The following is a 22,207-nucleotide window of genomic DNA, read 5'->3' as shown; positions in this document are numbered from 1 at the left end:
TAGCTACCTTGAGAGGGTTGTAGAGATGCCCCTGGTTGCTGTGGCTGTTGTGGATGTGAAGATGGCGGTGCTTGTTGTTGTTGCTGTTGTAAGCTACTGATGCTACTATTTGATGGAGGAATGCACATGTTAGGATTCTGACTGGATTGCTGAGAAAGATTGGGACTAGATACGCTTACTTTAACGTTGCTGGTAGGACTTTTTAGAGCGCCCTCTCTAAGCTCGTGAATCTTATGCGAGTTATAGTATTGACTGGCATGATGTTGTAGTAAGTCTAGAGCTTTTGTACTAGTGTTTCGTGACAAGTCCTCAGGCGGTGCGTACCGTGGTATTTGTATGTGATATGGAGGTGCACTGTAGGACGCCGCTGGTACTAACATATTCCGGTACATTTGATGGTTCGGGTCGAATCCGAATGGACCTGTACTCATGTATAGTGAATGCGGATAGTACTGAGAAGTGGGAGGCGGTGGTGGTCCTTGCGTTTCCATAGTTGGTTTCTGACCCTCTTGTTTAACCTTCAGCATCTCTTTGTCTTCCGTTTTAATATCCTTTTGCTGTTTCATTGCAGGCTGGGGCGGAGGTTGATTCTTAGAACCTTTAGATTGCTGTGCAGATTGGGGAACGTTTGCCGAAGACTGTGCCATTGGAGGACCATGTCCCTGACTAGGATGCCCCGGAGGTGGTTGAGAGGGTGATGGAGGTTCATCTTTCGTGTTCATATTTGAAGCCGAAGAATTACTAGACGTACTGGATCTTCTTTGGTCGGAATAGTTGAACAACCTAGTTATGAATGATTACCGTGCAGATATAAATGTGTATATAAAAAAATAAATAAATATAACAATTGCAATGGCTAACGTACCGTCTTAAATCGTCTTCTCGATTCATGTGCGGCGATGGCTGTGGCGGCTGTGGTGGTCCAACATTAAGACCATGCCTTTGGAACATCCCGCTGTAGGCACTGATGGGCGGTTGTCCCTGTTGTTGTACCTGCGGTGGTTGATCCTTCGGGTGCATCGGATGTCCGCCTTCAGTCTTGATGTCCTTCACGGCGATTGGTTCAGATTTTATCAACTTTGTGGGTATCATCTACAATTTTGCATTAAGATTAGTTGAAGATCAGGTGCTAGAAAAAATAAAGTCATCCCCATACCTGTGGACCCATTTTGGCGTACTCGTTAGGACTGGAACTTTCCTTTATCCGTTCTTCTTTGATTTGTCCTTGTGGTTGTTGCTGCTGAGACATTTTGCCTTCTTCGGACATCATCGAAACTGGACCATAGTTTGGATCTAGATTATAGCTGAATCCCGTTGGCATATATCTGTGGTCATGAAGAACAGTGTTAGAAACGATTAAGACCAGTTCCAAATCACCAGACTTACCCATAAGGATAGAAGTGCTGCATTAGTTTCCCGGTCCCTCCGTGTGCCGGTGGACCGCTTGGACAGTCTTTGTTCTGTTGAGGTCCGGAATCTCCTGGTGGAATTTGCTGGGGATGAGGAGGTTGTCCCGGTTGTGGTGGAGGTGGAGGTTGTTGCTGATGTGGATTGGGTTTATTCATAAGATCAAGCGGCGGCTCTTTACTCTTGTAGTCTACAGCAGTGTTAGGACCCAATGGAGAATGACCCAAACCCGGAGGTTTTCCTGTATGATCCGAAGAATAGTATGGAGACTGATGAGGCATAGCGGGATAGTAAGGATACATTCCATAACCGGACAATGGACCCAGCTGGCCTGGAACACCCTCGTTTGGCTTCTTCGTCGCGTCTGGTAGAGGTGGACCCTTGGATTTATCTGTTCCGTGAGGAATGCAACATATATTAAGGTTCAAGAAACACAAACCGCATGCATCTTACCTAAATCGGTAGCATCCACCACCGGCGCAGAATCATCGCTGATGTCACTGTAGGCGGGGCTTTGGACATCCTCCGCTCGATTCGCTGCCGCGACGTCGAACTCCGAAGGCCCAGGAGATTTGCGATTTTTCTTTTGCTTAGAACAATTCTGAGACTTCATATTCAGTCCTAAAAAAGGAAAATATTTTATTTGTAAATGCGTCCTAAACCTTCCTTGAAGAAATCTTACCATCAGGTGTGCCAGGAGTTGTCGGTTGTATGCTAAGCAGTCCACTGGCGACCCCTATATTCGAGCCCCTTCCCGGAGTACCGGGTGGGATTGGTGGACCAGTAGTTCCCGGTAAATTGGAAGCGCCTTGAGCAATCGGCGTGAGCCGCGCGTTGTGGTCAACTTCTCCAGGAAGTGGCCCAAACCGCAAAACACCGGGCTTCGTTTTTGCACTGGGATCGATTCTACTGGGATTTGCAGCGACGCCATTATTGCTAGCCTGTGGCACCGACGTCGATTGTTGCTGAACAGAAGACGGGGGTTGTACTTGACCGGATTGTAGTTGTGACGAAAGCGATGTCGAAGTGGCTGATCCATTTTGATTACCGCTCAGTGCAGAGCTAAGCAAGGTTGAACTGCCTCCTGGAATTGCATGTGGCTGGGGTTGTCCTGCAACTCCAGTCGTAATGCTACCTCCAGCAGCGGCGGGTGTTGTGATGGTAGGCTGAGAGGTGACAGGAGATGTCGCCGACAATGCCTGGGGTGTGGTAGAGAGTAGCGAATGTGACGATGGTAAGGGCGTTGAAACGGTCGATACATTCACCGTCATCAGTAAACTCGGAGAGGGTACGGAGTTTGACGAATTTACCGTTGTGCTACTGCTAGTGGTAGTGGTTGCTGTTGCGATAGGATTTTGACTAGTGTTCAACGTCACCGCTACAGAAACGGCCACCGGAGGTGTACTACCCGTTGGAGTGGTTGCAGCTGGTGCAGGACTGCTGGTAGCTGTGGTAACGGTTGATGAGGCTGCTACCGTTGGAAGATTTGTGGACTGTACTGTAGGCAAAGGTGACGGTGTAGTTGGCGGTGCTATCCGCTGCGGTGATTCTGGTGGTTGTGAAGAGTCTTCATCCATTGACGAAACACTACCATGGGCATGGCTTTGATGATACCGTAGACCATTGGCATGTTTATACTTTTTGCTACAGTCTTGCTCAGGACATTCCAACAACACTGGTGATATCGCACACGGCGATGCAGAGCTCTTGCATTTCTTTGTGGAAATTTGCACATTCAGTCCTGTCATAGGATTGACTACACTTTGTGTTCCTGGATTGCCATTATTGACGATACCACTCGCATTAGCATTATTTACACTACTAGTATTTATCACATTGCCGCTTGTACTGCCACTCGTACTTCCACTGCCACCATTCACCGGTGAGGGACATTCATCTTTTGATTTGCGTTTCTCAGGCCGCGGCGGCAAAAAGGCGACCGGAGACGTTGAAGGAGTATTTGAACTAACGCTTGTGCTTGTGCCACTCGATGTACTCGCCGTGGTGGTTGTTGAGGTGGTTGTCGTCTTCGACGAGCTTGATTCAGCAGTCGTTGTAGTACGACCACGACCTTTCGTCCCACCATTCCGTAGTTTGCTATGCATCTGAAAGATAATTGAAAATGTGTAAAAATTAGTTCATGTAAGCTAGACGATACAATACATGTAGGTGTTTCTAATGACGGAAATACGATTCGTCTTGCATTTATGGAATGAATTTTATTATAGCCTGATCAGCATCGATGCGCCAACGAACGATAAGTCCGATGATATGGAAGCCAAGAAAAGGTCTATGGAAGAGTGACCATAACAAGAAGAATAGTCATCGACAAAGCAAATGTACAGATTGGAAAAGATAACTTCTTCCAAACTGTTATTAGAACGGAAAGCCAGCATTCCATTACATTCGGGCGCGATGATCTAATGTCACGAGTTCCAGATATAACAGAATGATGCGCTTCATATCCAAAACTTGTCAACGGATGGGGTAGCTGCACAGCAACGCCAGTAGTTAGCCGTGCAGTTGGTAATAATCAATGTTTATGGAGATTTCAGTAGCTTGAAGGACCCTACCTGTGTAATTGTCACGGGTCAACGACGAAAACGAAAGGGCAGGTTTGATTAAGAATGCCAAAAAATAGACAGACGTGAAGAATGCCGCCAAGAGTTGCATTTCAGTGGCTACTCGGCTGAAAAGAGAAGCCTGCATGACAGCGAGAGCTGTGAAAAACGAATCCAACGCAGAAAGAAAAGGCAGTACGAAGGAAATGTGATATTTGAAGCACAAGTATCAAAACGATATGCGGAGATTTAACCCTTCAGTCGTCGCGCGGTTTGTCACCGTCAGAACCACCACGGTGATGCAGTGTACGATAAGCGAGGTTTTTTCACCACTGTTGTACAAAATACAACAGCGCGACGAAGTGTTAACACAACGATAAACGTAACGCGGTACAATACCGCCGTTACTGAACGGTGAAAATGGAAATGCAGGAACTGATAGTTGTACACCCACCGACCATAGGACAGGCAGGCTACAAGCAAGCTGGAAAACTGTAAGGCTGCTGGAAAGGACGAGATCACCGGAGAGTCTTACCCCAAACGTCGTTGTCAACGTATGATACCGAAGTCCGTCTCGCAATGGCTTTGAGCGACTGATGCAGCTTACCCCTAAACGTCGTTAACAACGTATGGTACCGAAGTCTACCTCACTATGAGCGACCGAAGCAGCCAAATGTTGCTACAGCATACGCCCAGCATTTACGAAGAATTTTGAGTGATTCTAGAGGAAAAGAATGCAGTGCGGACAATTCAATGCAGCAACAAGCAAACGTAGAGTGTTTTAGACAGAAACGAAAGCAGCAGAATCACCTGTTTCAGGAGTGAAGACGTCGACTGGAAAAAGTGAAGTGTCTAGAAATGGAGCGGCTCGAAGTGTACGGTAAAATTTCCAAAATGTTGTATCAAACCACAGAGAACATTTTGCCGGCGGATGTAATTCTCGATTGGGAGCGGCTTGAAGGCTCTTTGACTCAACTGCTTCAGAATCGGTAAGCTCACCTAAATGTTCTGCAGACAGGAGCTTTTGACACCGACACGTTAATGCTTCCAGTGGACGATTTGCCCTTTGAAGGAAGCACCACACTAGACAACGGACTAACATGCAACGCCCAGTGGCACAGTCGAAATACTTTCCTGACGAAAAGTTTTCCGAACTGAAGCGGGAATCGAACCCACACTTCTTGACACGATGCGGCTAAATGCTTGGTAACACTAATCGCACGGCCACGAATCCCACAACTTATCGTTCCAGAAACACAGGAAACCCCGACCACTTCTCTACTGAATCTTCTACTTTATTTCCTTCTAAGCTTGATGCGGACACTATCTTCTACCTGTTTATTTCCTAATATTTTCTTATTGGCTAATTAAACCTGTTCACTTTGGAGTCCCTCCTTCTTCCAGCTATAACTGGATAGCTATAACCTGTCCATGTCTTTCTGGCTCTTCTGGTTACGGCCTGCGTCGTGCTTCTACTGCCCTTTCAGACTTCGGCTACGCTCTAGTAGGGTTGAATTGGTGGAGTTTTCAGGGACCCTCCTACGCGTCCTGGACTACTTATTTCCACTCGAAATTGTAACTACAATATCTTTGGAAAATAAACTTTCGACTTGCTGCTTTAACAGTTGCTGTGTAAGTGAATAACACGTGGTTTAAATTGTGCCTTTCAGGTTCTTGACCTGCATCGCTGGTCATTACCCATTCATTCGAGTTTTATCAACGATGGCCCCCATTACGCCACCTAACCTCTCAGTGCCCATTCAATGAAAGTAATAACTAGCTCGGAATGTTGGACAATATCAACTATTAGCTCCCACTTTTAGCTTAACCCCTAATAACCTTAATAAAGCAGCTGGGAAGGATGGTATTGAGCGGAACTAAACAATATGGGCCCGAAGTAGTTGGCTGCTTGTCTGCATAGGCTGATAGTCAGAATCTGGTGACAGAACAGCAATCGACCGTTAACAAGCATGAGGTTGTATTCCATATTTACAAAAAGAGCGACCAACTGTAATGTGAGTATTATTCCAGGTCATCTTCTGTTATCTGTCACAAATAGCGAATAACTTCGAGGGTTAGCCTTGTGAACGGGCGCTCGAGGACGGACCAAGTCGTTACAGTTACAGCTGTGGAAGATCATTGACAAACATAATTTTCACGGAAAGCTCATGAGAATAATAGTTTGAGCGACAATGAACAACTTCGGACAAGCTTTCCAGTTCGTCCAGTTCTCGCTGGAGGCTATGACAAGGTTAATGAAAAGGAGTTTCGGGTCGTTGTTCACCATATAATCAATATAACATTTGGAACGATGGTAGAAATGTTAGTACACTCGCCTACAGCACGAAGCATAAAGTAGGACTAGAGTTGAATGCATCAAAAATAACATATTGGTGGACGGGACCGAACACGAAAGAACTCGCCTAGAAACCAGCGTCACGATTGACGGGGAACCTTCGAGGTGGTGGAGAAGTTCGTTTATCTCGGATCCTTGATGACGGCGGACAACAACCTTAATCGTGAAATAAATGGTGCATTATCTATAGAAGTCGTGCTTACTATCAGTGTTGATAGACTCACACTCAAAATCTCAATCAGTACGCTCTCCCGTGAGAGCAAACTCATTAGAGATCTGCTTCGCAAATCTCACGCTTGAGATGTTGATGCAAAATCAACTCAATCAACTCAAACCGTAAAAAATGATTCAGTCGCAAAACCCGGCAAAAACTCGTGAAACCCGAATGTTGTTGTTTACGTTAGAAAGGATTAACATAATTTTACCAGACTAACAAGAAATTATTGCCGTGTGTGAGTAAACTGTGGAAATACGAGACAATGAGTTAAAAAGGTGAGCCATATCATCCATGATTTTTTGACTGCTGAGTTGCATGATTGACAACTCACGCATGAAAAATCTCAAGCGTGAGTTGTGAGAAATTGAGTTTTTCACAACACTGCTTACGATGGGCCCCAGAAGAACCTGCGGTCTAAAAAGATTCGTCCTCACACAAAATTAATAGGTACAAAACCTCATAACAATGGTAGTGCTCGTAAGGGAACATTAATTAGGGAAAGGGGGGTCTACAAAAGTGTGATACGGGAGATTCCAGAAAAACAATGAACGTCATATTTAAATCTTCTCTAAGGGCATGACGTGGACTATGCTCTAGAAAGACCTACAAGCAATTGGTGTTTATGAACGTCGGATGCTCAGGACGATTTGAGTGCTAGAAGAACGTGTTATCTATAGTAAATGTGATATTGTGAAGGTACAATATAATCTATAAGTAAATAAAACTGTTACTCAAGACTCACAGAACTTCGGGTTTCGGTGAAATTGCTAAGGTCGTTCACAGGAAACAGTGCCGATCCGCGATTGCGTTTAGCTCTGCCCTTCGGTGTTCGCGAATCCAACTCTTCAGTTGGTGAATCACAAAATCTGAAATGATTGAAATAACGTTAGAGAAAAACTCAACGGCAGCATAAAAGCGTTGTACGTACCGTGGTGGTGCCCAGTCATGTTTTGTACAGTCTATTAGAGTACCGACGTAGGTTTTACCTCGCCATGTAACATTAACAACTAAAACTCCTCCTTCGGTCTCATGCCAAACAATACCTTCCAAAGTTACGGACGTTCCAGGCTCACACGGCCCAAGACAGTCTGGCTCGGTAATGGTACCAACCGAGGTTCCCACGCACACATCCACCATATCTTTTGGATCACATTTATGGCGTTTTGCCGGCGGTGGACTAGTGCTGTTCTTATCGTCCTTGAGCAACGTTGAATTCGCATCACCACTCATGTGTGAACTGGAGGAAGTAGCAGACGACACATTGCCAGATGATGACGAGCCAGTCGCTGAAGATGATCCCGACGACAACGCATTCAATAGACTTGATGGAGGCGCCGTGGATTGGAGTTGCGACTTTAACACATTGTTCGCTGAACTACTATTGCTGCCGCTAGAACTGGAACTGTTGGTGCTACTGCTGGAACTGTTACTGTTACCACTGCCGCCACTACTGCTACCACTAGATGAGGTAGAGTGTTGGAGGTTCGATAACTGGGAATTGTTGGCGGCCGCCGCGGAAGAGATCTGTGACGATGAATGGATTATGATTGGTACTACAGCTTTACTCTGTTGCATAGTTTTGCAAAAATGTTAGTGACGAGAAAAAGAAGAAATAGCCAAAAATTTACACAATTGTTACGAATATTAAAATAATTGAGTTTACGAAACGTTACAAACAATTTCAAAAGCAAAATTTCGTTTTTTTAACAAACAGGTTAACACAGACAGAAAATTGAGTTTTATTGTAAATTTGAGTATTACCTTACTGCTGTCCTTTAAGGACGGTGGGCCAGGAGCGTTTGGAGTATTACTACTACTACTTAACGAAGAACCCGTATTTGAATTCGAAGAGAATAAACTATTTGAAGTGGTTGTACTGAAATGAGAAAAAAAAGGTTTGTGGGTGTTATGAAATTGAGTAGTAAATTAAGTGATTTCAATAAAAACAAGATATGAAATTAGTTGGCAATGCCAATGATTTTCTTTTTTTTGTCAGTAGCGATAGGGGTAGTACTGGCACTTTTAATCTGCCCTAAGCTCCTTCCCAGCATTTGTTTTGATAAGCCTCTATTGCATTCATCACACAGGCGTTCCTAAGCAATGTTGCTCAAATGGTCACTGTATACCCTAGCAGCAATCAGCCCTTACCGTACTTTTGCAGTCTAGCAGTTTAAACTACTGTCAAACTATGACAAGGCCTGAAATGCTACTAGAGTGGTTAAAGTGAAGAACGAAATAGTTTTATTAAAAGGTCCTCATTCCCCATTTTATTTTATCATTTACTGTCACATAATTGCCACACTTTTGCTGTCGACACTTTTGTTTTTGAGACTATCACTTCTATTACCGATTATCATTCATGAACTTTCGTAATCACTTTCCACTATCACAGCTAAAAGATTCACCAATACTACATCACGCCACTTTCATACCAATTTATTTTATTACCAATAATTGAAAGATGTTTACATTTATTTATTTTTTACTATTAATTTGAACTACGAATTATCACAACGACCGTAACAAAAAATAAAAAAATACTTCGATCACTTCTATTGCACTTGCTGTCATTGTTATGAACACTGTCATTGTAAAAGTGTAAAGAACTAGGCACTAGTGTTTTTGTTTAAAGAAATAAGTGCAAAATGCATACTGTTATTATTATGTCTGTGGTATTAACGTAACCCTCACAATCACTTCAAATGCAATTTCATGATAAATCATGATCCGTTAGAGGTGTGCCAAACTATGGGGAAGGTGATATGTTATACAGACGGATATTATTTTACGGTGCACCTTCACTTTGGCACCGTCAATCCCCATGATCCAGGCCAGGGCGTTGGCAATGCCAAAGATTTTAAAAATAATACAATATACTCAATAACAATATCAATTAAACAAGAACTAAAACTGTTTCATGTGATATCGACTATTGAGAAATTACATAATGCCGACAGTGATATACCAACAGTGCACCAGATTCCGCTCGTTTGAGACGAATTTTGAGTTCAAATATTTCAAGCGTGTGCTAGAATAAGGGCATAAGTCGCATGATCGATTTCTCTTCATCGATCCTCTCTTCTTTGAATAAAGGTGACAAGATGCGGGTTTGTCAGCATTTGTTCACCTCAGGAAGCAAGATTACATCGGTGCCTAGCTCCCTAAAGTGAAAAAAGTGCTGACAAACCCGCATCTTGTCACCTTTATTCCCAGAAGAGAGGATCGATGAAGAGAAATCGATCATGCGACATACGCCCTTATTCTAGCACACGCTTGATTTATTGAACTCGATTGTTTTTATGTCATAATGTAGCACAAAATGTACGCAGACGTCGGTAAATTTGATAGAATTTGAAAAAATGATTTTATGAAGTGATTATGACTTAGATATTTATCTGATGTTTCCAATCAATAACAATGAATTGCACATAATGATTGCAGACGTACAATGCGCATCATACCTTCGTGCTGTGCGTACACGAATTTTCTCTGCTCTTGGAAGTTTTTTAAAAACTACCTAAAGCAATGAAACAGTACTTTTCAGTGCTACAAAAACAGTACATTTCAGTGCAAAAATTAAAAACGGTACTTTTTAATGCTACTAAAACAATACTTTTCAGTACTATTTCTTCTACTATTGATCCCTTTACGATCCTTGTTTGGACCCGTGCTTTCGATTTTTCGTTGGACCCGTTGGCGAAAGCTAGCGTTGGTAATCCTTCTTGGACACCGTCTTGGGAAAAAACCTCTTAGGAGGTCACGTCTTCTTTCGTTTTTTTTTCACTAAACATGGTTGCAACTACAAATAAAAGGAAGGGTGAATCTCTGAATTCACAACTTCCTTCCAAAAGAGTGGGATTTAAAACTGTCACTAAACGTGGCAAGAATGGAAGAAAGGACGTTTCTCCGGAATGCGAACTTTCTTCCAAGGGTGAAATGAATAATGTTGATAATTGTATCGAAATGAGCAATCAATCAATTCGATGCTCTAGACAAATTGTCCGAACACCAAATCGAAGCAGCCTCTAGCCCAGGCTCTTTGTTTCAAGTGAGGAAGCAAAGAGTGCCGCCTATCGTGGTCAGTTGTTCCGAATTTGGGGGATTTAGGCAGGAGATCTTGAACTCCATTAGGGGAATCAAGGTTTCCTACCAAAGTTCCAAATCGCAAAGAAAGGAGACTGTCGCGTTTTGCCGGAAGCTCTCAAAGATCTCGAACTTCTTCTCAAACATCTTGAAGACAAGAAGCACATTTTTTTTATTTATGAGGACAAAACTGAACGTTTGTTCAAAGTAGTCTTGAAAAGTCTCTCAAGTGACTATAAGTCACCTGAAGAGATCAAAAATGGAATTAATGATTTACTTGGACTTTCCCATTGGCATTGTTCCGGATATTGATGGGTCTGTGCAAAGGAGCATATAATTCATCAAGTCTTTGTTACTGCTAATTCTTGATGACTTTCTGGTAAGTTTCAACCGATTTTCCCAGAACAGCTTATGGGTTGCTTTCAACGCTTCTTTGGATAAATTCCCGATAGCAACAAATCTGTGCGCATCGTACCTTCGTGCAATAATACGTTCACGAATTCTCTCTGCTCTTGGAAGTCCATAAAAACTACCTAAAGCAATAAAACAGTACTTTCAGTGCTAAAAAACAGTACTTTTCAGTGCTAAAAAAATACGATACTTTTCAGTGCTACTAAAACCGTACTTTTCAGTTCTATTTTTTCTACTGTTGATCCCTTTATGATCCTTGTTTAGACCTGGGAAAAAAACCTCTCGAAGGTCACGTCTTCTTTCGTTCATTCACTAAACATGCTTGCAACCACAAACAAAAGGAAGGGTGAATCTCTGAATTCACAACTTCCTTTCAAAAAGTGGGGTTTAAAACTGTCAATAAACGTGGCAAGAATGGAAGATAGAACGTTTCTTCGGAATGCGAACTTTCTTCAGGGTGGCCACCAAAATTCAATTTTCAAATTCCCGCTTTTTTCCCGTTATATTTTTCAGAATTTTCCCGGTTTTTAATTGTGATAGTAAGGAGATTTTTGTCAGTTTTTGTTCGCTTCGGTAGACTTTTTTTCTCAAGCTACTGAACCCATATATTTTTTTTTTGTATGGTATTCAGTTGGAGCTGCCTGACAGCTTAACTTGTCAAGGCTGAACCCTCGGTCTGGCTTTTGCCAAGTTTCCCCTCTACCAGGACCAACACTCAGACGGACTAGGCAATGGCGCCCACATGAACACTGCTTTTTTATTAGTATTGTGACGTGGTAGTTTTTGAAAAGTACCCATATTCCCTTGCTTCTGAGAAAAGGAAGCATTATGAAAATCAGCAGCTCTATCAGAATTTGTTTGAAATAGTAGTGTAGTAGTACCATTACTAATACTGTCTAGTCGAAATGGTTTTGAATAATTTGTCATTCAAGTGCTATTCTGATTACTCCTGTCTTTTACGTAAGATTAGAGTCTTAAATGTCAATTGTCGTCAAGTCTTAACAAAATTAGGCTGTTTAGTAGTAGTTCTAGTTAATTTCATTTTTGTTGTTAAAAGTATTTATTGGTCATTACGTTCATATATCCTTAAAGAAAAAAGTCGCTTTCCTTGTCTGTTCAACAATTTTTCGAAACTAGCAAGTGTACCCTAATGATCGATCGATCTCAGCGTCTTACTTTCCATAGTCATTTTTATAGTGAATATTGAAGAGTAAAGTTACCTTAGGCTTTTATTACAGTCTCCTACAAGATTAACTTTTCGATGGCAAATGCAATGCTTCACAACGCCTACTTTCTACTTGTAAATTTTGCGAAAATGAAGCTGGAATTAGATTATTTATACCGCTGTTACAAAGGAGGTATTTCTTATTATGGCAATGTAAAAACCAAAGACAAATTAAAGACCTCCATGTCCCTTGCAGTTGCCCAAAATTTTATGGCTCATAAGGTAATCTAGAATGCCGTGAAAAGTGTACTGTGATCTGTCAAACTTGGGTACCTTTTGTACTACCGAGGGACCAAATGCAGTACTAGAAGTGGTACCCAATCTGAGCCCGAGTGTGACGGACCTGGTAAAAACCATATTAAAATAAGATTGTCGCCACTTATTTCTACTCAGTGAATCTACTAGTAATTTTCCTAAGAGTTCCTAAGTATTCCCTACGTCGTATATGATAACGATGTATCTAGCTAGCTAATAGTAAGAGTGGCTACGGATCATTCTGGTTAGCAAAAGGCAAACTAAACGTCACCAATAGTATTAATCTGGGAGGGAGAAACCAATACAAAATTTCTGTACGTCATAGTGAGCCGAGATTCCGCTGTGAGCCCAGATCTCAAACATTGGACTAACATGAAAAAAGCGCGTAACTGATTAAAACACATTTTCGCATTTCATCAAAAGTGACAAAAACTGAATGAAAATCAATTCATGCACATAATGCAAGTAATGTCACGTGAGCACCTTTGAACTGATTGAATATAAAGCATTGAAAAACGCATCGTTTTACTTTTTCCAATGAAAATTAATATTTATTGCATAGAAAACTGTGGCCCCCTTTTTCCATGTTTGTCAGGAAAGATCGAAAGTACACAACAAAAGAAAACTAGCAGTTTTCCCCAAGCCTGCCTTGATTGTTGTTGGCAAGCTGGAGTTATCTTGCAGTTCAAACAAACGTTGTTCTATATTTCGTGTGTAGTATCGGTGCCTCCCTCCCAGGTATTAATGTCCACTTCGAATAGATTAATTATTTGAAATGGGCATCAATTCTATCAATGACGCAGAATGTCCGTTGGATCACATCCGAGATATTATTGCGTCTATGCCATATGAATTATGACGCGGCTTTAAGCAAAAAATGCCAAAATGTGATACCACCACTACAGGTTACGCCTTTGGTTTCCATCATATGGGCTAATGGATTATGCCCTCCCATCGCGGCAAGGTCGCATAACCAAGGGGAGGGAACTACTGAACCCATATTTTTCAACAATACGCTTCTTACTTAGGTGCATCTTACTGTCAAGACAATTGGCCAACAAAACCCCAAAAGCCAAAGTAAACCATCCAGGGTCCCAAATAGTTATTTAGGTTGAAGATAATTCCACAACTTCTAATCCTTCGATTCTTTCTTCATGAGAATGAAGGGTTCTCTAAACCAAATAAGTTTAAGATAAAAAACAGGATAGATAAATAACTTTATTCGAGAGATTTACATGCCGAGGGTGGCTCATCTCTTGAAAATGAAATAATACATTGATTGCTTATAGGACCCAGTCCTTCTATCATTTAAATGTATGAAATTACGATTTATTTAAAAATTCCCTGCAAAAACCCATGCACCAATAATAGGAACACTGATCCTTTGGTGGTGGTATGTTTTAAGTATTGATTGCTTATGGGACCCTGCACTATGGGTACGGTTGCAAAAAGCAAACTTTTTGAGCAGAATAAATGTTTTAAATAGCTTAACGAGTAAATTTCGGGGATATTATTCGATTGCTTGCATCATTTTCCCATCGTACATCATAGAAAAATATCATATAATAATTTATTAGAAAGGAACATGTAAAAACATACTACCTCAACTATTGGAGCGTTTGCCCTATTTGTACAAATTCACAGATGCTTCATTACAATGCAATCAAACATAACAGCTTTAAATAAACAATTTTGATTTTGATTTGTAAGTTATGTGCTCAACGATGTTCGTTCATAATCGATTTTCCCGGTGATCAACTCAAATTCCCGGTTTTTCCCGTCTTTTTCCCGGTGGATTCAAATTCCCGTCTTTTTCCCGCTTTTCCCGTTTTTCCCGGTTCGGTGGCCACCCTGTTTCTTCCAAGAGTGATAAATAAATAAATAAATAAATAAAAGATATCTAGACAAATTTTCGAAACACCAAATCGAAGCAGTCTCTAGCCCAGGCTCTTTGATTCAAGTGAGAAAGCAAAGAGTGCCGCCTATCGTGGTCAGTTGTTCCGAATTTGGGGGATTTAGGTAGGAGATCTTGAACTCCATTAGGGGAATCAAGGTTTCCTTCCAAATCGCAAAGAAAGGAGACTATCGCGTTTTGCCGGAAGCTCTCAAAGATCTCGAACTTCTTCTCAAACATCTTGAAGAGAAGAAGCACATTTTTTTTACTTATGACGACAAAACCGAACGTTTGTTCAAAGTAGTCTTGAAAAGTCTCTCAAGTGATTATAGGTCACCTGAAGAGATCAAATATGGAATTAACGATTTACTTGGAGTTTCCACAGTCCAAGTAATCATTATGAAAAAGAGAACACAATCTGGCATTGTTCGGAAAGGGCTTTCTCAAGAATATTATTTAGTTCAATTTAACAAAAAAAGATCTAAAAAGCTATGCAGTTTGAAAGCGCGCACAATTTTAATTTGGGACCAGTCCAATTGAAAATCAAGTTAAGTTACTCAGGACTTAGAAAATATTCTCAATCAAGAGAACGTGTTCGAAAATTCCTGGGAGACTGATTTGGAAGAAGTGAGAACTATTATTAAAAAAATCAAAAATATGAAAGCTCCTGGCGATGATGGAATTTTCTACATCCTCATCAAGAAACTTCCAGAAAGTAGCTTATCATTCTTAGTTGATATATTTAACAAATGTTTTCAATTAGCATATTTTCCTGACAAATGGAAAAATGCTAAGGTTGTACCAATTTTAAAACCAGACAAAAATCCTGCAGAAGCTTCTAGCTATCATCCAATCAGTTTGCTTTCCTCCATCAGTAACCTTTTGAAAAGGTTATTTTGAACAGAATGATGGTCCGCATCAACGAAAATTCAATTTATTGCCAATGAACAGTTCGGATTCCGCCATGGACATTCGACCACTCATCAACTTTTACGTGTAACAAATTTAATCTGTTCCAACAAAACTGAAGGCTATTCTACTGGTCTTGTTCTTCTGGATATAGAAAAAGCATTCAACAGTGTTTGGCATGAAGGCTTGATTGTAAAATTAAAAAAACTTTAATTTTCCAACAAACATTGTTAGAATAATTCAAAGTTATCTGTTAAATCGTACACTTCAGGTTAATTATCAGAACTCCAGGTCTGAAAGAATTCCTGTAAGAGCTGGTGTTCCTCAAGGCAGCATTTTGGGACCAATGTTATACAATATTTTCACATCTGACTTACCTGAGTTATCTCAGGGATGTCAAAAATCTTTGCTGATGACACAGGCCTCTGCGCCAAAGGACGAAGCCTGCGTGTCATCTGTAGTCGATTGCAAAAAAGTTTGTATATTTTTTCTTCATACTTGCAAAAATGGAAGATTGCTTCTAATGCTTCCAAAACTCAACTAATAATATTCCCACATAAACAGCTCTTTATTTGAAACCTTCAAGTAGACATGTTGTCACGATGAAAGGGGTTCCGATAAATTGGTCAGATGAAGTTAAGTATCTAGGGCTCATGCTAGATAAGAATTTAACTTTCAAAAATCACATTGAGGGCATTCAAGCCAAATGTAACAAATATGTAAAATGTCTCTATCAATAGAAAATCAAAACTTTGTCTGTTCTTAAGTTAAGCTTTTGATATTCAAACAAATTTTCAGGCCAGCCATGTTGTATGCTGTACCAATATGGACTAGCTGTTGTAATACCAGGAAGAAAGCTCTGCAGAGAATTCAAAATAAAATTTTGAAAATGATTCTGAGGCTTCCTCCCTGGTATAGTACCAATGAGTTACATAGAATATCCAATGTTGAAACATTGGAACAAATGTCAAATAAAATAATCAATAATTTCAGGCAAAAATCGTTACAATCTTCTATTGCCACGATTAATGCATTATATGTTTAGGTTAAGTATATTGAAAACGTTTTTTTTTTCTCTTAGGCAGCGTCCATTTATTACGTAACGCTAAAATTGAAAATTTTTTTTATAAGAAATAATGAATGTAATGTTTGGAATAATACTAATAAAGAAATTAAAAAAAACTACGGCTGCCACTCAGATTATACTGGAATTGCAGAGACTATGGCGTGCCGCTCGACTGCAGAGGGTTAGCCCTGCCGAAGTTGGTTCCCTGTAACAATGTATATACACTGGTCCCTCTCCGAAGTAATACCATAGAGCGCTTCCGGGGGCAGGGACAAAAGGGCCCGATCTCGACAAAATAGGGAACCCATATCCGGGTGGTCGAACACGAACCGGTTGAAATTTGACCCATCTGGGACAGTACTATAGGCCTTTCATGTGACAGGGCGTCATTTCCATAAAAGAACTGTCAAAATGGAGGGGCCCAGATAGCCGTAGCGGTAACCGCGCAGGTATTCCGCATGACCATGCTGAGGGTCGTGGGTTCGAATCCCGCTGGTCGAGGATCTTTTCGTAAAGGAAATTTTCTCGATTCCCAGGGCATAGAGATCTTCGTACCTGCCACACGATATAGGGAAAGTGTACCAGTTATGGCTATAATGATTCCCTATTTGGCCATACGTGCTTTTTCGAAAACTTTCACATATTGGATATTTTTGCACGTTTCAACATCCAGATATATTTGATGTCCAACAACTTAAACACACAGAATGATTAAAAAATTGAAGATAATGAAATTATCCTGTATGGCGAAATAGGGAACCATTATGTCCATAACTGGTACATCTACCCTACACATGCAAAAATGGTCAATCGGCAAAGAAAGCTCTCAGTTAATAACTGTGGAAGTGCTCATAAGAACTCTAATCTGAGAAGCAGGCTTGGTCCCAGTTGGGACGTAACGCCAGAAAGAAGAAGAAGAATTGTCAAAATGCTTCAAGATCAACTGATTTGAAACGTCTCGTGAAAAGGCCTAAGTCGATATAAACCGATATAGTCGATGTCCAGGCGGCATCCACAAATTACGTAACGCTCTAGGGGGAGGGGGGGAGTAGGCTCAAAATTTTCATACAAAAAGCGTTACGGAGGGGGGGGAGGTGGTCAAAAATTTGCAATTTTAGCGTTACGTAATAAATGGATGCTGCCTAATTGAGATAGAGGTTACTGTAAAATCAGAGGCGTCGCGTGGCCTCATTGTCAACCTGTGCACTTCTAAATTAGTATCATTTTATTTTTGTCATTATTAGGTATACCTTGGATTCAAACTATTTTTAATAAAAATGTGTGTTCAAATATAATTTTCTTCTAATTTTTCAGTTGTTTGAAAACGTTTGAGATAATATATGCAATTGATTTATCAATTGCACCAATAGTTATTCTATTTTAACAATTTTTCATGATTATGGGCAAATTGTAAATTTGAACATAAAAATAATTCAAATTATGCAGGTCATCAGTAACGATTTCAGTAACGATCAGTATTTTTACACTATACGGAGCGAAACGGTCCTCAATACGGGGCAATATAAGCCACAATACTAAATCTTATTATTTTAATTGTAAAACCGTTCGCAATGCTTAATTTAGAAGAAAGCAATATGTATGAGAGTTTTATACAAAAACTCGGCTGAAACCTGATTTGAATCATGAAATTGTATGTTTTGCTGACAGTCCAATAAATCATGGTTCTAAGAGCTTCATTTGTCAGCAACATTGTCGTTGAAATGAGTTTACCTAGTTAAAAATAATAGTTATAATTCAAATCACGTGCAGCAACGTTATTGCAATGAAACTGCAAAAATGGCATGTATTGATTGCATATTTTTGAGCTTTGACCGGCTATAACCATATTGCCCCGTTCCTAGATGTTCCATATAAATTCTGTTTTATTGAAAATTTGTTTCAGAATTTCGTGCATATAATGCCTATAGATAGTGGAAGAACGAACTGCTGTTAAAAATTAGAAACTATAAATGAAACTTTATACAAAGCTTATTTATACATCCAAAATCATATAAGATTTTCGTAGTAGCATCAACGCTTTAGATTTTCATGAATATATGAAGTACAAAATCAGATTTCCGCACGGTTTTTACGTTGATGGCTAATTTAAGTATACTTTATGAGGTCCCAAGGTTATCAGGATGAAAATCGGGTTTTTACGTTCAAATGAAAGGTGGCTCATATTACCCCGTAAGACCATACTGCCCCTCCTTACCCTACTCAGTGCACGCATCATGAAATATGCTGACTTTTAAAACATACTAGTTAGTTTTCTGGTTGTCATCTGATTGGCCACCGTAAGTACCACCGTGCTGATGCTGCATGTTATCGGCGCGGGTTTTAACCAGTAGACAACAAAAAGCAACAGCGTGAGTACTGAGTGCCAAGCCAACTAGCAAAAACTTCCTACCGCCAGAAAAATCACGCTTGCACTTCACACCACAAGCGTGAGAGCAAGCAAAATGGAATTCTCTCGTGGACTGATTTCTCTCTTGTCTCGCCATCCGCACGCTCGAACTGATCAAATTTGTTGATGTAGCAAAACTGTGCACCGGCCAGAGTTGACGCTTTGGCTACTAACACACGGGCATTTGTAGTTCAAAAAGCTTTCTTCCACATATGCAGGATTGCGTGTACGATACTAGACAGCGCGTTTCCCGATGAGAGTGCACGCGTTGGTTTCCATCGTCACAGCAGCAAAGTGTAGCATGGAACAAAATGTTGCGGAGCATACATCGCGCGAAGCGCGTTAGGAAAATTAGGTCTCAGATCGCATGAACCAGCTATTGCATTTCATTTGCTTAGCAAAAATTTAATAATTGATAGGTGAAAATTGTGTTGCAACCTATCAGCAATAGAAATAATTTAAATGGGCTAATAGCAATAGAAAAAACATGAAATGGGATAAATTTTGTTGGAAGAATTATTATATTGAACATCAAAAGCAGTACATATTGTAGGTGGTTTGGATGAACGAGTTGCCACCTGTGCAGTGCACATGTTGCACATGCGGACGCGACGCCTCTGTGTAAAATCTAAATTTGTAGTTTTTTTTTCGTTTGGTGAAAGGTTGTATCCAGTAATCCTCCTAAACAATAAATACGTTAACTTGTAAGCAACTGCACTGCCTATAAACGCATGTCGGTCCCATGTTTTCTGAATTTCCTGTTCACATGGGACAATTATGCGTTTATGAGTAGTGCAACAAAAAAAAAGATTAGCTTTTAAGCTGGTTTGCTTACCTCGAGTTATTTTGATTTGATAACCGCTGCGCCAGCGGATTAATTTGTTGATCTGAGGTTCTACTCCTTATACAGGATGCACTAGAGCAAGGTTGTTGGATTCCATTCACTTGCATCTCGTGCGTACAGCTACAACCCCGGTCAGTCGCTGATGTTGAGCTATTGCTACTGCTACTAGTACTATTGTGCTCATTTTTGTCCCGTTGATTGTGATGTGTGGCCTTTTCTTTCGTTTTATCGCGACGATGTCCGCTACTTCCCCGTTTTGTCCCTTGTTGCTGCTGCTGCTGCTGTTGCACGGTGGGACTTGCCACTTGTTGCGCTTGGGACTGTGACTGTGACGAATGTTTCTTGTTACTTGAGTTGGAACTACTGTTGCTATTACCATTGTTCTCATCCGCAGATGACGATAGTGAACTAGTACCGTTTTGTTCAGCTTTCACGATTTCATGTTTAGCTTCCGAAGTTTTCGTGCCCGGTTTAGTACGTTTGATCTTCATTTTCAATCCTTTGTCAAGCGTGGCTTGGTGATCTACGGCTAGTTTGGTGGCTGATTTACCACCCGAACTACTGTTCGTGGAGGACATGTTGCTCAAACTGCTACTATCACCGCTAGAACTGTGGTGGTGCTTCAAACCAGTTATTTCAAGGGTTGAAGAACTAGGATTTTTGGTGCTATTAAGTTGACTAAGCAACACTGAATGTTTGGAAAGGTTGTTCGTGCTGCCGCGATTTTGAGAGTCTACGTTGCTGTTTGATTTGTGATGATGATGGTGGTGGTGATGGTGATGATGATGATGATGATGTCCCGATGGAAACGATGACAATGATGGTAAGGATGAGGAAGAGGAAGAGGAGGAATGATATTTGGATGATGTCGAAGACGTGGTTCCTCCTTTTACAGACGTGGTTGCCGAAATCGAGGGTTTTGCACTGCCTGCTTGAAGTTTTGTTTTGTCCAAACCAACTCCAGGCGGTTTGCTCTCTTTCGAGGACGTTGTTACAGGATGTGCTTTCTTCGAATCCGTTGTAAGATCTTCTTCACTAAGCACGTTCAAAGCATCAGCAGATATTGATGGAATGGTTGGATCCGGCGTCGGTGAGGAAGGATTTTCGCCAATCAATACTGTTCCGGACTGAACGGATGATTTTTCTATATCTGCGTCTAGGTCGATGATTAGATCACCTATACCAACATCCCACTCGTTATCGTCGTATTCAAAATTTGAATCCTTGTTAATATCACCGGCTGCTGGCGTCGTCGATGAAGTTGATGTGTTTGGCAGCGTGGACGCTTGATTTGGATTCAATGGAGCCGATTGGTTTTGCTGCTTGTTACTTACAGTATTATTGTTCAGATTACTACCGCTAAGATTTACTTTGTTATTGCTGTCTGTTCCTTGGTTCGTTAAAACCACCTTACTTTGGTGGTGGCTGTTACTCGCCTCGCTACGTTTCATTGAATCCATGCAGAAAGAGCGAGAAGGGCTTCCGCTGCTGGCGGGCCCTCGAATGACGGTAGTTTTTCTTCGCTAAAGTTAAAAAACAATGACGAAGAAAAATCAAAGCGTACTAACAAGTCTTCGGAGGCAATTCCTGACGTTAGCTGGACTTGATGTTTGTTGTAAACGTTGGACAGAACAGAACTTTTGTTGTGTTTCACGAACTCGACGTTGTTACGGCTGCAGTCACAAACGACACGGCGGGAGACGAAGGGCCCCGGCCCTTGGGCCAAAAAGACCATTTTAAGCTGCAAGAAAGACGGAAAAAATAAGTTCTATTAGTTTTTTTTCTAAAGAAATGTGAGCGATAACTTGAAAGGTGGACGACATGAAGGCATCGATTCAATGATACATAGGACTGCGTATAACTAGAGACAAATAAAACTCATACAATTCGTGATTTCAACGAAAATAGCTTCAACTGGAGCTTTTATTGTATTGATAAAGTCAAAGGGCTATCCATCATAAAACCATTCAATATTTGTAAAGTGTTGAAAGGGGTGCTAACAAAAAACCATGACAAACAATGAATAAAGTAAGTAATCAAGGGACTTTTTCATTTTAGTCTAAACGGCAAGTGACTAAGTGGTCTGCAAATTTGCGTAACTTATGAAACTGAATAACTTTGCCGAACAAACCAACCACCAAGAACTAACCATTTTTAATTGAAAAAAATCTAGATTAGGGGTCATGCACAAATTACGTCACGCTCCAAGGGGGGGGAGGGGGTCAAGCCGAACGTGACAAGCCTTACAAAATTATCGAAGGACTCATACAAAAAACGTGACAAAGGGGGGGGGGGGAGAGGTGATCGAAAAAGTCGAAATTTAGCGTGACATAATTTGTGTACCATCCCTTACTTACAAAAGCAATGTCTTGGCCCCCGGTTTTGAACAACTTGATTTGCTACAGGATATCATTGCTATTTCATCACCAATGCTTTAAATTACATTTATTTTTCATTGTTCTTGACGATCATGCCATGGTATAGTACATTTGATCTATTGCTGTATATCCGTGTCTTTTGTTTAGTCATACTTTGTCACAATCGAGAAGTGATAAAGTATTCGGTTTTCTTA

The 22,207-nt window shown here is 40.8% G+C and overlaps 1 protein-coding gene across 8 annotated transcripts in view; it reads right to left on the bottom strand.

Annotated features, from left to right (window-relative positions):
• LOC5569121 (mucin-17) overlaps nucleotides 1-22,207 on the bottom strand; it is an 89,651-nt gene that overhangs the window by 5,881 nt on the left and 61,563 nt on the right. For 6 of the 8 annotated variants that reach the window (XM_001652674.2, XM_021844461.1, XM_021844462.1 and 3 more), the window contains exons 3-12: nucleotides 19,627-21,376; nucleotides 8,303-8,417; nucleotides 7,470-8,107; nucleotides 7,284-7,407; nucleotides 2,090-3,512; nucleotides 1,861-2,028; nucleotides 1,387-1,798; nucleotides 1,157-1,325; nucleotides 866-1,092; nucleotides 8-783 (exon numbers count right to left, since the gene is read on the bottom strand). In XM_001652674.2, coding sequence (XP_001652724.2) covers nucleotides 8-783; nucleotides 866-1,092; nucleotides 1,157-1,325; nucleotides 1,387-1,798; nucleotides 1,861-2,028; nucleotides 2,090-3,512; nucleotides 7,284-7,407; nucleotides 7,470-8,107; nucleotides 8,303-8,417; nucleotides 19,627-21,095 — 5,521 coding nt within the window. In that variant the 5' untranslated portion in view covers nucleotides 21,096-21,376. Of the gene's footprint in view, nucleotides 1-7; nucleotides 784-865; nucleotides 1,093-1,156; nucleotides 1,326-1,386; nucleotides 1,799-1,860; nucleotides 2,029-2,089; nucleotides 3,513-7,283; nucleotides 7,408-7,469; nucleotides 8,108-8,302; nucleotides 8,418-19,626; nucleotides 21,377-22,207 lie in introns of those variants that run through there. The other 2 variants (XM_021844467.1, XM_021844466.1) reach the window with 2 other exon arrangements.

The sequence above is a fragment of the Aedes aegypti genome, chromosome 2, assembly GCF_002204515.2.
Source record: "Aedes aegypti strain LVP_AGWG chromosome 2, AaegL5.0 Primary Assembly, whole genome shotgun sequence".
Taxonomy (NCBI): domain Eukaryota; kingdom Metazoa; phylum Arthropoda; class Insecta; order Diptera; family Culicidae; genus Aedes; species Aedes aegypti.
This window is presented reverse-complemented; position numbering and strand designations above follow the sequence as displayed.